Source organism: Chiloscyllium plagiosum, chromosome 5 (genome assembly GCF_004010195.1).
Source record: "Chiloscyllium plagiosum isolate BGI_BamShark_2017 chromosome 5, ASM401019v2, whole genome shotgun sequence".
Lineage (NCBI taxonomy): Eukaryota > Metazoa > Chordata > Chondrichthyes > Orectolobiformes > Hemiscylliidae > Chiloscyllium > Chiloscyllium plagiosum.
The window spans coordinates 115,270,823-115,287,869 of NC_057714.1; the positions used below are offsets into that span (position 1 = coordinate 115,270,823).

The following is a 17,047-nucleotide window of genomic DNA, read 5'->3' on the forward strand; positions in this document are numbered from 1 at the left end:
TTCTGGTTAGGTGAATATTCCTCTGTTAGTAAGTTGAAAATTGTTTCCTTCTCTTTGTGCACTTCCCGCTGCCTTAGGAAAGCAGCCAATATAATCATAGACACCTCCTACCCAGTTATACTCTCTTCCGCCTTCTTCCATTGGACAGAAGGTATAAAAGTTCGAAAACAAGTACCAACAGATTTAAGAACAGCTTCTTCGCCACTGCTTTCAGGCTTATAAACAGAACTCACATAAATCAGAGTTGATCATTCTCTGTACTTTCTCTGTTGATGTAACAATATATTCTGCATTCTGTTCTATTATCCTGATCTGCTTATGTAAGGTATGATTTATCTGGTTAGCATGCAAAACAATACCTTTTACTGTATATCGTACATGTGACAACAATAAATTAAATAAAATCAAACCAGGCGATCTCCACCCATTGCTGTCTCTCTTCTCTGTCTACAGAATCTCTGCCCATTTTATTTTAGATTAGATTTCCTACAGTGTGGAAACAAGTTCTTCACCCCAGCAAGTCCACACTGACCCTCCAAAGAGTAACCCACCCAGACCCATTTCCCTCTGACTAATGCACCTAACACTTCGGGCAATTTAGAATGGCCAATTCACTGACCCACACATCTTTGGACTGTGGGAGAAACCCACGCAGACATAGGGAGAATGTGCAAACTCCACACAGACAGTTGACCAAGGCTGGAATCAAACCTGGGTCCCTGGTGCTGTGAGGCACTGTGTAGCACATTTTTCCACTTCGCAGTTCCTTACTCCCAATGGCAGGCCCTCACCTCTCCCTTGCAACCCTGTCTCCCATTTAGAGCACCTCTCTCCTCTCCGCAGCCTGATATGATAAACCCATAATTTCATTAATTCCAAAAGTACTCATATCAGAAAGAATTCCCTTCTCTATCTGAAGGGTCTGAAGAAGGGTCACTGCACCCAAAATATTAACCCTGCTTCCTCTCCACAGATGCTGCCAGGCCTGCTATTTTCCAGTAATGTTTAAGTTTGTTTCTGATTTCCAGCATCTGCAGTTAGACAGTTACAGTCATACAGATGGACAGCACGGATACAGACCCTTTGGTCCAACTTGTCCATGCCGACCAGATATCCTAAATTAATCTATTTGCAAGCATTTGTCCATATCCCTGTATTCATGTACCCGTTCAGATGTCTTTTAGATGTTGTAAAAGCCTCCACCACTTCTATTGGCAATTCATTCTATACAAGCACCAACCTCTGAGTGAAAAAGTTGCCCCTCAGGTCTCTTTTAAATCTTTTCCCCTTTCACCTTAAACCTATGCCCTCTAGTTTTGGACACCCCTACACTGGGGAAAAAATCTTGACTATTCACCCTATCCATGCCTTTCACGATTTTATAAACCTCTAGAAGGTCACCCCTCAGCCTCTGACACAGCAGGTAAAATAACCCCAGCCTATTCAACCTTTCCCTAGAGCTCAAACCTTCCAACCCTGGCAACATCCTTGTAAATCTTTTCTGAATCCTTTCAAGTTTAACAACATCTTTCCTGTAGCGGAGAGACCAGAACTGAACACAATATTCCAAAAGTGTCCTGCCCAATGCCTTGTACAGCTGCAACATGACCTCTCAACTTCTGTACTCAATCCACTGACCACCAAAGGCAAGTTTCTAGTTTTTTTTGTTTAATTGACCAATCTCGTTTTTCAAAATTTCAACTGACCCTCAGGAATAGAGTTCCACCACCCTTTTTGTGAAAATGTAATTCCTCACATCATCCTGAATGCCTCTTGCTTGGAATTCTGTACAAAAATAAAACAATCTTTCTCTATCCACCCTATAAACTTATTTAAGTATCTTAAACATTTTGGTTAATCTACCAATTTTCTACATTCAGGAGAATACACAGCTAGTCTATTCCAGCTGTCCCTAAGTACTTAAGCACCTTAGCCTCAATATTATTCTGAGCGATTAGCAGTTTCATGGTATTACCTATGGCTCCACAAGGTGGCAGCACCTCCAGGATGTGAGAATCGTGCATACTCTCCCATTCGTAGTATATGGTGGACTTGCTATAATTCCACATCTGCAGTAAACACAGCACAAAAAAGTTGAATGCATTTGTCGTGAATTACCATGTATGATACAGATTAGTTTGTTTTAAGTCCCTCATGTTTTTCCTTCTGAAACACTTTCTGGTTAAACTGATGGGATGTTTGGCTTTTGCTCGAAATGTCGATTTCGCTGCTCCTTGGATGCTGCCTGAACTGCTGTGCTCTTCCAGCACCACTAATCCAGAATGATGGGATGTTTAGGTTACTGTTAACATGTGGAACAGAGGGAGCTGCTAACCCATATGACCACAAGGATATTTTTTGGGCACTGACTGACTGAGAAGTAAGACCACCCTGCAGAAGTAACTTACTGTGGGTGGGGTTAATGAGGGAAAAATGGGACTTCCATCCTCTCACTGGAAATTGCAAACTGGGAGTTACCAGCACTGCAGGCAGGTTCACAAGCAAGGCAGCCGTGACTGAAGTAAGCTGGAGGGGCATTGGCTTGGATCAACTTAGGAAGAGGGTGGTGGATTCAGAGAGCAGGCTGGTATGAAAGAAGAAGTGGTGGACATTATCCCTGGAGGTTATGGCCTGGGAAAATGGGCCACATTGGTGTTCAAAGCTGGTGGATCCTCTGGGCCTCTAGGGGAGTCACAGTGTTTGGGTCAGGGTCAGAGTGAGCCCAGGGACATGGGCCAGGGGCAGCAGTAGGGCCTCCAGTTGGGAGCTTACCCAGACACACAAAGAGCCTCCACAAAGTTAGTAACCATGCCTCCTCACCACCATCTTCCTGCTGCTTTAAAAACTTTCTTTTACAAAACCTCTCAGTTATCCATATTATGGCAGAGGTTACATATTTCAATTTTCCCACTTCCACATCATGGGGGTGAGTTCGGGAATGGTGGAAAGGTATTGGGCTGGTCATCAGCCCTGTTTGAAATGTACCTCTTCCACCTGAAACCTCACCTGGTGGAAGCAGGTAGGAATAAAGGAACAGGAGTAGGCCATTTAGCCCCTCAAGCCTGTTACATCATTCAATGAGATCATGGCTGATCTTGGCCTAACTTCATTTCTCTGCCTTTGGCCCATTTCCCAAAAGCACACTTTTGCTTAACAAAAAAATGTATCTATCTCAGATTTAAAACTAACAACTGGTCCAACACGCACTGCAGTTTGTGGAATAGAGTTCCAAACCTCTGCCCCATTTTGGATATACAAATGTTTCCTGACAACTCTTGAGTGTCTAGCCCTAATGTTTTGACTGTGCCTCCTTGTAAAAATCCAGCCCTTTGTGGCCCCATACTGAACTGCTTATTCTTTTTTTTGTCTGATTCTAACGCTAGTGCACAATTCATATCTGGAAAGCATCAGAACTGAGCTCTATACTAACCTTCACTGATGTATAGTCACAAAAGTGCATTTTCACAAGAGCCAACTGAATAGCAATTAAACCTGTTTATTTCACCTGTTCTGGGGCAACGTTTCACCCATTTATACATTATCTTTCATTACTGCTCTCCACCTGTTAATCTTTATAGAATAACGTTCAGGGCCCATGTTACTAGAGTTGAGGCCTTGCACAATTTAGGATGAAGTCAGAAGTCACAAGACACCAGGTAATAGTCTACAGGTTTAATTGAAATCATAAGCTTTCAGTGTGCTGCTCCTTTTGTCACCTCCAAAAGCTCATGATTTCAAATAAACGTGTTGGATTATAACCCGGTGTCCTGTGACTTCTGACTTTGTCCACCCAGTCCAACACCGGCACCTCCACATCACAGCTTAGGATGAGTAGGTCAGTTGGTGGCAGGCAGCACCAATAGGCAAATCCTCCACAGAGCTTAAGTATCGAATATAATTGCATGAGGCTGAGTTAGAGGGACAAGGGAATGAAGGATTCCATAATGGGGGGCAGGCAAGAAAATGGAATTAAGATCACAAACAGATCTATCTTGATCATATTGACTGACAGCAGGCTGAAGGGGCTGAATAGCCTACTTCTGCTTGTCGTTCTCACATTAAATTATTTTTCTTTTCCCTCGGACACTGGCTGACTTGCTGAGTGTCTCCAGCATGCTTAGCTTTACTCACACAGGCAGTGCAACCAGATATATTTACCATTCAAATCCTCCTAACATTTATTGAGCAAATTTCATCTCTTAGACAAAGAAACATAATGAAATAATTACACTGAAATTAGAATGCACAACAATGCCTTTTCTTCCTCAGGCAGCTTACGAAATTCAGCATGTCCAGAAGAACACTCAGCAACTTCTACAGATGCCCCATTGGTGCATAATGGCCTGGTACAGCAACTGCTCTGCCCAGGACCGTAGAAAACTACAGAAGGTGGTGTGCACAGCCCAGACCATCACGGAAACCAACCTCCCATCCATGGACTCAATTTATATTTCTCGTTGTTGTGGAAAGGCTGCCAACATCATCAAAGACCTCTCCGTAGAACCTCTTCTGTCAGGCAGAAGATACAGAAGCTCAAACACATGCACCAGCAGGTTCAGGAACAACTTCTTCCCTACTGTTATTAGGCTGATTAATGGACTCAAATAATATGACCTTGCTAATGTTGATCTTTCTTTGCACATCTCCTGTATGGTGCAACCTGTATGCCTCACTCTGCCTACGCACCCCTCTGATATGTATGTTCTCGTTTGCTATGATCAGCCTGTACTGCTCGCAAACAAAGTTTTTCATTGTATTTTGGTACATGAGACTACAATGAATCGAATCAAATCAAATCGTTAACAAGCTATTTGCGACAACTGCTCCACGTGTGTGTTTATAAACACATAAAACCTCCTCCTATATTCATCTGAACTTATCAGTGTAACCTTCAATTACTTTCTTCTTCGTGTACTTATCAAGCTTCCCCTTAAACACCCTTCTCCTTAAATGTTATTACATCAACTACTACAGTTCTACAGATGCCCCATAGACTTCCAGTTTGTTAGCCAGATTTGTTTCCCTTCGTTCCCAACCAGATATTTAATGTTTTCTAAACACTACATCAGCATTGGCATTTCTTGCATATATCTTATCTTAAGTACACGCAGCTCAAGACAGTGTGCTGCATGAACATATACACTTCTGCAAAATCTGACCATGAACTGAAACTCTGGGCTCAGGTCAGGGTTTTTCAGGAGCAGGCTGGTATATTAATATCTTTGTGCTGATCATACTGGTCTAATTCTCTATATCTCACTGCTGAATCACTAGATTTTAGAAACCTCTATTGGGTTAGCCCTTAAGTCTTGTGAAAGCAACTCAAGCCCTGTTCAGCCTTTCCTGATAAGCTTACAGTTGATGAAGTGTGGAGCTGGAAAACGCACAGCAAGTCAAGCAGCGTCAGAGAAGTAGGGAAATCGATGATTCAGATCAGAACCTTTCATGAGTCCTGACCAGAGGTTCTGACCTGAAACCTCAGCTGCCCTGCTCCTCTGATGCTGCTTGACCTGCTGAGCTTTTCCCAGTTCCACACTTCATCGACTCTGACTTTCCAGCATCTGCAGTCCTCACTTTTTCTAAGCTGATAAGCTTACAATCTCAGTGCTAAGTTAGAAATCACACAACACCAGGTTATAGTCCAACAGGTTTAATTGGAAGCACACTAGCTTTCGGAGCGACGCTTGCAGTCCTCACTTTTTCTAAGCTGATAAGCTTACAATCTCAGTGCTAAGTTAAAAATCACACAACACCAGGTTATAGTCCAACAGGTTTAATTGGAAGCACACTAGCTTTCGGAGCGACGCTCCTTCATCAGGTGATTATACAATCACCTGATGAAGGAACGTCACTCCAAAAACTAGTGTCCTTCCAATTAAACCTGTTGGACTACAACCTGGTGTTGTGTGATTTTTAACTTTGTCCACCCCAGTCCAACACCGGCATCTCCAAATCAATCTCAGTGCTGGTATTCTACCTGAAAATACTGCATGCGTCCTCTTCAGTGCCTTGATAAGGAGTGTAAAACTCAGTACAATCCTCCCAGGTGCGGTCTGTCCAAGCTTCTACACATGTTTAATATAATTTAACTGCTCACTAATTCTAGTGAACCTTCTAGAAATGAACCTCGGTGCTTGATTTGCTTTTTTCATCCAAAGACATTTAAATTCAAACCTCAAAATACTTTTTCAGAGTTGTGCCCAGGTAGTTCTCGCCAGGGATGAGAATGGCATAAGGCCTCAATAAGACTTGAAATGGCTCGGTGTAGCCCTTAACCTCCAGCTCCATGCCGACGATATTAGTCATTGCTGCAGAAGCTGTTTTCATTGACCTTTCCAAACTACTTTTCCTGAAATGTATGAGCGAAGAAAAGGATTTAGTTTGAAGGAAGTAAACCTTTGGTACATTGATTTTATTTTGTATCCAGCAAGGATTATTATAGAGTCATAGAGTCATAGAGATGTACAGCATGGCCTTCATGATTTTGTAAGCCTCTATAAGGTCACCCCTCAGCCTCTGATGCTCCAGGGAAAACAGCCCTAGCCTGTCCGGCTTCTCCCTATAGCTCAAGTCCTCTAACCCTGGCAACATCCTTGTAAATCTTTTCTGAACCCTTTCAAGTTTCACAACATCTTTCAGATAGGAAGGAGACCAGAAATGCACGCAATATTTCAAAAGTGGCCTAACCAATGTCCTATACAGCTGCAACATGACCTCCCAACTCCTGTACTCAATACTCTGACCGATAAAGGAAAGCATACCAAACGCCTTCTTCACTATCCTATCTACCTGCGACTCCACTATCATAGATTCAGATTTATTTCAGGAAGAACTGACCCCTTCATGACAAGGAGGGCACAACTGGCAAAGGGCATGGATTCTTGTTAACCTACGATAAAGTCACACAGTCATACAGCAGGGAGACAAGTTCTTCAGCCCAACTCATCCATGCTGATCAGGTTTCCAAATCCGAACTAGTCCTACTTGCTTGCGTTTGGTCCATACTCCTCTAAACGTTTCCTATTCGTGTACCTGTCCAAATATCTTTTAAATGTTTTAATCATACCCCCCTCTACCACTTCCTCTGGCAGCTTGTTCCATCCATGCACCACACTGTGTGTGAAAATGTTGCCCTTCAGGTCGTTTTTAGATCTTTCCCCTCTCACCATAAACCTATACCCTCTAATTTTAGACTTCCCTATCCTGCAGAGAAGACCATGGTGTGGAAATTTATTCAAAGTATGAGTACAAAAGAAGGTGTGGCATGAGACAGAGATGTGCAGGCACATATCGAGCTCACCTACTGGTGTTACACTCATTGGCATTCAAAGGCTCTGGAACATCTCGCAATACAAGGTAAAACACATTGTGATACTCCTTCAGCTGCAAAGCAAAAACAACATTTCATTCAAGGAAGAAATTAACTTCAAATAAACATCATAATTACAACCTTTTGTCAGTCTTTGTGATGATCGTTCAAAGTTGTTGTTTCAGATGCTTTGTGTGACTACTCTTTCTACAGATCCATGGGCCTATTGGTCATTTTTATTTTTCACATCTCTAAACAGGCAGACATGTCCTTAGTTTAACACCTCATCACAAAGATAGCATGCCCTGGGGTTCTCATCTAGATTAGTCAGTGTGAGTTTTGATTGAGCACAGATGTAGGCATTTAGAAATGCAAAATTATAATCAGGAAGAATCCACCTCCAAATTTAAAGTTTGGACAGCATATTGGCTCAGTGGTTAGCACTGATGCCTCACATTTTACGATTTTACCCTCGGGGAACTGTCTGTGTGGAGTTTGCACATTCTCCCTGTGACTGTGTGGGTTTCCTCTGGGTGTTCCAGTTTCCTCCCACAAGTCCAAAGATGCATAGGTTAAGGGGATTGGCCATGTTAAAATTGCCCATAGTATCCAGAGATGTGCAGGCTAGGTGGATTAGCCACAGTAATTGCTGTGTTACAGGGATGGGGTGGGTCTGGTTGAGATGCCCTTTTGAGGGTGAGTGTGGACTTGATGGGCTCAGTGGCTTGTATCCACACTATATGGATTCTATAATTCTAAGAATCAGCATATCTTCATTAGGTATGTCATGCCTGACAAAATTCTTGAACTCTTTCAGAAGGATACTAGATGTTTATTTGGATAGTAATCATATGCAGTAATATGGGGAAAAGGCAGGAGATTGGCACGAGATAATAGAGCTAGTGTAGGCACAGTGGGCCAAATGGTCTCCTTCTGCACCATGATAGATCTGTAAATCTGTTAGGCAACAAGCAGGTTAGATAAAGGGAAATCAGTAGAAGTAAAATGCTTGGAATGCCAGAGGTTGTTTGATATGGTACTCAGCCTGCTCCTGCCCCACCGAACCCATCTCCGCATACCTCGACACGGTCCTGTCCCCCTTAGTCCAAGAACTCCCCACCTACGTTCAGGACACCACCCATGCCCTCCACCTCCTCCATGATTTTCGCTTCCCCGGTCCCCAACACCTTATCTTCACCATGGACATCCAGTCCCTATACACCTCCATCCCCCATCACAAAGGACTCAAAGTCCTCCGCTTCTTCCTTTCCCACCATACCAACTAGTACCCTTCCACTGACACCCTCCTTCGACTGACTGAACTGGTCCTCACCCTGAACAACTTCCCTTTCCAATCCTCCCACTTCCTCCAAACCAAAGGAGTAGCCATGGGCACCCGCATGTGCACCAGCTATGCCTGCCTCTTTGTAGGATATGTGGAACAGTCCATCTTCTGCAGCTACACTGGCACCACCCCCCACCTTTTCCTCCGCTACATCAATGACTGTATCGGCGCTGCCTCATGCTCCAACGAGGAGTTTGAACAGTTCATCCACTTTACCAACACCTTCCACCTCGACCTCAAATTTACCTGGACCGTCTCAGACCCCTCCCTCCCCTTCCTAGGCCTTTTCATTTCTATCTTGGGCGACCGAATCAACACGGACATTTACTATAAACCGACCGACTCCCACAGCTACCTAGACTACACCTCCTCCCACCCTGACCCCTGTAAAAACGCCATCCCATATTCCCAATTCCTTCGTCTCCGCCGCATCTGCTCCCAGGAGGACCAGTTCCAATACCGTACAACCCAGATGGCCTCCTTCTTCAAGGACCGCAATTTCCCCCCCGACGTGGTCGACGGTGCCCCCCACCGCATCTCCTCCACTTCCCGCTCCTCCCCCCTTGAGCCCCGCCCCTCCAACCGCCACCAGGACAGAACCCCACTGGCCCCCACCTACCACCCCACCAATCCCCATGTACAGCGCATCATCCGCCGTCACTTCCGCCACCTCCAAACAGACCCAGCACCAAGGATATATTTCCCTCCCCTCCCCTATCAGCTTTCCGTAGAGACCACTCCCTCCGCGACTCCCTTGTCAGATCCACACCCCCCACCGACCCAACCACCACTCCCGGCACCTTCCCTTGCAACCGCAGGAGGTGCAACACTTGCGCCCACACCTCCCCCCTCACTTCTCTCCAAGGCCCCAAAGGAAAATTCCATATCCGCCACAGATTCACCTGCACCTCCACCCACATCATCTCCTCCATCGCCAGACCATAGCAACACGACGGCTGGAGGAAGAGTGCCTCATCTTCCGCCTAGGAACCCTCCAACCACAAGGGATGAACTCAGATTTCTCCAGTTTCCTCATTTCCCCTCCCCCCGCCTTGTCTCAGTCCCAACCCTCGAACTCAGCACCACATTCCCAACCTGCAATCTTCTTCCTGACCTCTCCGCCCCCATCCCCACTCCGGCCTATCACTGTCACCTTGACCTCCTTCCACCTATCGCATTTCCAACGCCCCTCCCCCAAGTCCCTCCTCCCTACCTTTTAGCTTAGCCTGCTGGACACACTTTCCTCATTCCTGAAGAAGGGCTCATGCCTGAAAAGTCGATTCTCCTGCTCTTTGGAATGCTGCCTGACCTGCTGCGCTTTTTTCAGCAACACATTTTCAGCTACTGCACATAAGGCAACTTGATAAAATAATTGCCTCTGAGAGGTGTAATAAGTTAATATGGATGAAGGATTGACTAAAATATAAAACAAGAAGTTGGGATAAGGGGCATTTTCAGAATGGCAACTTGTAACTAATGGAGTGCCACAGCAATTGCCACTTAGACCACAATTACAAACAATATATATTAATGAAATGGGTGAGGGAAGGGAATGTACTATCACCAACTATATGAAAGACACAGAACTAGGGAGGAAGATAGGTACAGAAGATGACACAAAGTGTCTACAGTGGTAAGCAAGAGGGCAAAACATGGCAGATGGAAAATAATTTGGGGTCTGTGAGGTTATGCACTTTGGCAGGAATTATAGAAGAGCTGAATATTATTTAAAAAGGGAAACACTGCAGAAAGTTGTAGCTCAGAGGAATTTGGGTGTCTTTGTGCATGAATCACAAAAGTCTAGCATCCAAGTTTAGTTAGTAACTGGGAAAGCAAAGGGAATGTTGACCTTTATTTCAAGGAGAACCGAGTTAAAAAAAGATCTTCCGGGGAAAAGACCTTCACTATTCATCCTATCCGTGCCCCTCATGATTTTAAAAACCGCAATAAGGTCACCCCTCAGCCTCCGATGCTCCAGGAAAAATAGCCCAAGGTTTTTTTTTAGATTAGATTCCCTACAGTGTAGAAACAGGCCCTTCGGCCCAACTAGTCCACAACAACCCTCCGAAGAGTAACCCACCCAGACTCATTATCCCCTGACTAATGTACCTAACACTATGGGCAATTTAGCGTGGTCAATTCACCTGAGGTGCACATTTTTGGATCGTAGGAGGAAACCGGAGCACTCAGAGGAAACCCACACAGACGCAGGGAGAATGTGCAAACTCCACACAAACAGTCACCTGAGGCTGGGATCAAACCCAGAACCCTGGCGCTTTGAGGCAGCAGTGCTAACCACTGAGCCACCGTTTCACCCATTATTCCAGAGTTATTCAGCCTCCTCCCTATAGCTCAAACCCTCCAACCCTGGCAGCATCCTTGCAAATATTTTCTGAACCCTTTCAAGTTTCACAACGAATTTCCTATAGTAGAGAGACCAGAATTAAACACAGTATTAAAAAAGTCGCCTAACCAATGTCCTGTACAGACTCAACATGACCTCCCAATTCCTATACTCAATGCACTGACCAATAAAGGCAAGTGTACCAAACACCTTCACTACCCTATCTACCTGCGACTCCACTTTCAAGGAGCTATGAACCTGCACCCCAAGGTCTCTTTGTTCAGCAACACTCCCCAGGACCTTCCCGTTAATTGTAAAAGTCCTGCCCTGATTTGCCTTACTAAAATGCAGCACCTCACATCTTTGTAAGTTAAAAGGCCACTGTTGGAACATTGCGCGCAATTCTGGTCTCCTTCCTATCGGAAGGGGTTGTGAAACTTGAAAGGGTTCAGAAAAGATTTACAAGGATGTTGCCAGGGTTGGAGGATTTGAGCTCTAGGGAGAGGCTGAACAGGCTAGGGCTGTTTTCCCTGGAGCGTCGGAGGCTGAGGAGTGACCTTATAGAGGTTTACAAAATTATGAGGGGCATGGATAGGGTAAATAGGCAAAGTCTTTTCCCTGGGGTCGGGGAGTCCAGAACTAGAGGGCATAGGCTTAGGGTGAGAGGGGAAAGATATAAAAGAGACCTAAGGGGCAACCTTTTCACGCAGAGGGTGGTACGGGTGTGGAATGAGCTGCCAGAGGATGCGGTGGAGGCTGGTACAATTGCAACATTTAAGAGGCATTTGAATGGGTATATGAATAGGAGGGGTTTGGAGGGATATGGGCCAGGTGCTGGAAGGTGGGACTAGATTGGGTTGGGATATCTGGTCGGCATGGATGGGTTGGACCGAAGAGTCTGTTTCCATGCTGTACATCTCTATGACTCTAAACTCCATCTGCTACCACTTGGCCCACTGGCTCATCTGATCAAGAACCGGTTGTACTCTGAGGTAATCTTTTTCGCACCATGTCATCTGCAAACTTACTAACCATACCTCCTATGTTCACAGCTAAATCATTTATATAAATGACAAAAAGCAATGGACGCAGCACTGATCCTTGTAGCACACATCCTGCTGGTCACAGGCCTGCAGTCCAAAAAAATAGATGGGTAAATATTTATACTTTTGTATTGCAGATCTTGTATGAACCATCTTAATTTGTTTGGATAAGTCTTGCAGGAACAGGAGTCTGAGTTGAATGTTCAGCTATGATCATATTGAATTGCATAACAGACTGAAAGGGACAAATGGCCTTTCCTGCTCCTATTTTCTATATTTTATTATTTATTAAAGATATTATTATTTTGAACCCAATACAGGGAAGGTATATAATTAGCCATGTTGATAATTGGGCAGACCATTTAAATTTATGCTGCGATCAGTAACATAATGGAATATAAGGGCTATCTTTTTATTTTGTTTTTAAAAAAACATTGCAGATTGAAATGAGAAAGAACTATTTTAAAGCTAATATTTTGAAAGAATGGCCGTATGGTTTGAAAGTAAGTAATCTGACACCCATGGCAACTGTTTGAACAAGTAGTAATTGAAATGGTTGCACAGGGAGAGCCACGTGCGGGTTCTACGTACTGTAGCTGCATGCAAGAAGTTGATTGGTCAATGCACTAGTGAATAGTCGTCAATGACAAAGGCCTTTTGCCTGCCAACAGCCGTGTGATTGGTTGTCAGGAAACCAAACACTTGGGACTGGGTCCATGATACTGAGAACAGATTTGATCTCTACCATCAGGACCTGCCTCCCTGAATTTGGCAGTCAATTGAGGGCGGCATGTTGGCTCAGTGGTTAACACTGCTGCCTCACAGCACCAGAGACCTGGGTTTGATTCCAGCCTCAGGCGACTGTCTGTGTGGAGTTTGCACATTCTCCCCGTGTCTGTGTGGGTTTCCGCTGGATGCTCTGGTTTCCTCCCACAGTCCAAAGATGTGCAAGGTAGGTGGATTGGCCATGCTAAATTGCTCAGAGTGTTCAGGGATGTGTCAGCTAGGTGCATTAGTCAGAGGTAAATATAGGGTAGGGAAATGGGTCTGGGTGGGATACTGTTTGGAAGATTGGTGTGGACTTGTTGGGCCAAATGGTCTGTTTTCACACTAGGGACTCTATGATTCTATAACTCACTTTAAACCTGAAGAAAACCAGTTAATCGTTCCTTCAGCAGTTGCTGTAAGCTGTGACTTATAATTGATCAATCTGAGACATTGCATGAGTGAAGCAGTCACTATGTACCTCATTAAAAGGAATCAGGGAAGAGAAGTTTGGATCAGGGAAGAACCAACTCATCAGAATTTGGGGACAAAGACTATGGACCTGTCTTTCCAGTGTTTGCTCTTCATCAATGTTTTTTTTCAACATTTGAACTTCTGTGTATGCAATGAGGAATAGAATTTTAACTAATAGTGCTACATGCCTGTGGGGTGATAATGCTTTCCCTGATTCTCGAGATGAATAACTTGTAATAAATAGTAATTCTTGTTCATTACTGACACCTGGTCCATGCTTTCTATCAAACTGGGTCTGAAAATCAGTTAACTTGGTACTTTTATAAAGTCATTTCAAAATCTTTAACATCAATGACGAATCTGAGAATAGCAAGATTGGATTTCCAACATGCTACCCCAATGAGTCATGGCAGGGACCAGAGAGAAACAGTGTACTCCTCCAACCTTGGTCATCACAGAATCTTGTCTAAGTGATATGGAGCACTAAACCATCATTGATCATTGTAAAGATCCATCGAGCTCACTTATGACCTTTAGGGAAGGAGTTCTGCCATCCAGACCTAAAGCAATATGGTTGACTCTTAGCTGGCCTCTGAAATGCCCTCTGTCCAAGGATAATTAGGTATGGGCAATCATTGTTACCCTTGCCAACAACACTCACATTCCATGAACAACGAATGTTTTTTTTTTTTGTTTACTCTTATCAGCTGATGGGGGAAATAGAAAGGAGTTGGAAAGATGTGGTAAATTGAAGTTTGAACAGCGATTTGGAAATTTCAGAATGACAGAGGGAAAAATGTTTCTCACCTCCCGCGGGAAATAAGCAAGGATGAACTCATGATCCTGGTGAGGCGCCAAAACTCCATTATCTGGGCTGATGTGAAAGGCGGATTTTAAATCCTGATCGTAATCCAGGTTGGTGGGTACGACTGACTCTCCAGGAATAGGACATACCAGATTCGGCTTTAGTACTTGCCAGCAGAAGGGGAGCTCCACGTGCCTAGAAACAAGAGATATTTACAGAAGCTACAAACTCTTCATATTAGTGAGCGGGAAATGGCTGGTCTGCAATGTAGAGTGATGGCAAATAGATATGAGTTCAATTCCCCTACTGGGTGAGGTCACCATAAAAGTCCCATAGTACAACAGAAATGATGCAGCAACACAAAAAAGAGGCTATTCCAACCCAAAGTCTTTCAGATGCCCTTTTAATGACACCAAAATTGGAGGTGTAGTGGACTGTGAAGGTTACCTTAGATTACAACAGGATCTTGATCAGATGGGCCAATGGGCTGAGAAGTGGCAGATGGAGTTTAATTTAGATAAATGTGAGGTGCAGCAAAAATTTGGGAATGCAAATCTTCGCAGGACATATACAAATAATGGTAAGGTCCTAGGGAATGTTGCTGAACAAAGAGATCTTGGAGTGCAGGTTCAAGCTCCTTGAAAGTGGAGTTGCAGGTAGATAGGATAGTGAAGAAGGCGTTTGGTATGAAGGCGTTTGGTATGCTTTCCTTTATTGGTCAGAGTATTGAGTACTGGAGTTGGGAGGTCATGTCCTGCTGTACAGGACATTGGTTAGGCCACTGTTGGAATATTGTGTGCAATTCTGGTCTCCTTCCTATTGGAAAGATGTTGTGAAACTTGAAAGGGTTCAGAAAAGATTTACAAGGATGTTGCCAGGGTTGGAGGATTTGAGTTATAGGGAGAGGTTGAATAGAATGGGGCTGTTTTCCCTGGAGCGTCAGAGACTGAGGAGTGACCTTATAGAGGTTTACAAAATCATGAGGGGTATGGATAGGATAAATAGACAGTCTTTTCCCTGGGGTGGGGGAGTCCAGAACTAGAGGGCATAGGCTTAGGGTGAGAGGGGAAAGATATAAAAGAGACCTAAGGGACAATGTGTTCACGCAGAGGGTGGTACGTGTATGGAATGAGCTGCCAGAGGATGTGGTGGAGGCTGGTACAGTTGCAACATTTAAAAGGCATTTGGATGGGTATATGAATATGAAAGGTTTGGAGGGATATGGGCCAGGTGCTGGCAGGTGGAACTAGATTGGGTTGGGATATCTGGTCGGCATGGATGAGTTGGACCGAAGGGTCTGTTTCCGTACTGTACATCTCTATGACTCTATAACTCCAATCCCATCTTACTGCACACAGCCCATAGCCCTGCAGCTTACAGCACTTAAAGTGCAGATCCAGGTACTTTTTGAAAGAATTTAGGGTCTCTGCCTCCACCATCAACTCAGCCAGCGAATTTCAGACGCCCACTATCCTCTGCATAGAAATGTTTTTCCTCACCCACCTCACCCCCCACCACCAATCCTTCTACCGCTTAGCTTGAATCTATGACCCCTGGTTTTGAATTCTTAACTATTACTGCTACCCAAGCCACCACTCCTTTTATTGTCACCCACTCCATTTGCCTGAAAACTCTATGTCCAGACATATGGAGCTGCCAATTTTGCCCCTCTGTTAACAAGGTTTCCATTACAGCGACCAACATTGTGCTCTTAGTTCATCTGCCTTGTTTATAATGCTCATTGATTTGAAGTATTAAACAGCTTAACCCCATCAATTTCCTTTGCTGAATGCTTTTGTCTTTCCAGGTCGCTGACTACATCACTACTGTTCTACCTCCTGTTTCTTGACCTGAATCTGACTCAGCTAAGCCGACACTTTGGTTCCCATCCCCTGCCATACTCATTTGCTAGCCACACCTTCTCAACTTTGTCTCTCGCCTGAGATGTGGTAATGCTTATGTTAAACTTGCCACCAGTTGTTTCTCTCTAATGAGAGATCAGTCGTGTGGTCCTCTGGGACTATGGCAACTTTATTTTGTAATTTATATGTAAAACACCAGATCACTTGCATAAATGTGCAGAGACACATCACAATGATGTTGATGAATCTCCAATAAAATCTCCAATGAATCTCCAATAAAAAATAAATCAGGTGTATTCATAATCTAATTGTTTTAGCAAGAAGATGTTTATGTCAATGGACATCTTAATAATTTAAAGCTGGTTACCAGAATAAGATTCCTTATAAGATTGTATACCATGGGTGAAGAAACAGAGATTACAAGCAACCACTGTGAGACTACATGGTCCTGGAGGTAAACTCCTCAAAATTAAAACTTTGCTACAAGCAACTGTGTACACAAGGGGTGTAAGACAGTCAAGAATATATATGTCATATAATCAGAAGTTGCTGGAAAAGCTCAGCAGATCTGGCAGCATCTGTGCAGAGAAATCAGAGTTAATGTTTCAGGTCCGTTGATCCTTCCTCAGAACACATGTATATGTATTTCCCAAATCAGGAATTTTTAATCTTGTGCAAGAATGCTTGTTTTGCTCTCAAAGTTCTTTGAAAAGTCAATGAAGCTGGACAGTGCAGGAGCACTTAAATTGTTCAGCTCTTCTAATACAGTGCCCTTACCTCAGGGCTGAAAAGCCTAGATTCAGGTCCCACCCGCTGCAAAGATTTATCTGGGCAGATTGATTACAATATGTACCCTAATTTGTTTCCAGGATTAGAAATAAGCATTACTGAACACTGCGAAAGGAGGATGTTAAGCAAAGGTTCTGGTAGGTGCCATTGAACAAGCTCCTTCTTCAAGGACCGCAATCTCCCGCCAGACATAGTCGACGATGCCCTCCACTGCATCTCTTCCACTTCCCGCTCCTCCGCCCTTGAGCCCCGCCCCTCCAACCGCCACCAGGACAGAACCCCACTGGCCCCCACCTACCACCCCACCAACC

At 44.2% G+C, this 17,047-nt stretch overlaps 1 protein-coding gene across 4 annotated transcripts in view; it reads right to left on the reverse strand.

Moving 5' to 3' along the window:
- dlec1 (DLEC1 cilia and flagella associated protein) overlaps window positions 1-17,047 on the reverse strand; it is a 186,422-nt gene that overhangs the window by 67,112 nt on the left and 102,263 nt on the right. For all 4 annotated transcript variants that reach the window (XM_043690852.1, XM_043690850.1, XM_043690851.1 and 1 more), the window contains 4 exons: window positions 14,088-14,280; window positions 7,301-7,383; window positions 6,175-6,349; window positions 1,976-2,069 (listed from right to left, as the gene is read on the reverse strand). In XM_043690852.1, the coding sequence (XP_043546787.1) occupies window positions 1,976-2,069; window positions 6,175-6,349; window positions 7,301-7,383; window positions 14,088-14,280 (545 nt within the window). The remainder of the gene's footprint in view (window positions 1-1,975; window positions 2,070-6,174; window positions 6,350-7,300; window positions 7,384-14,087; window positions 14,281-17,047) is intronic.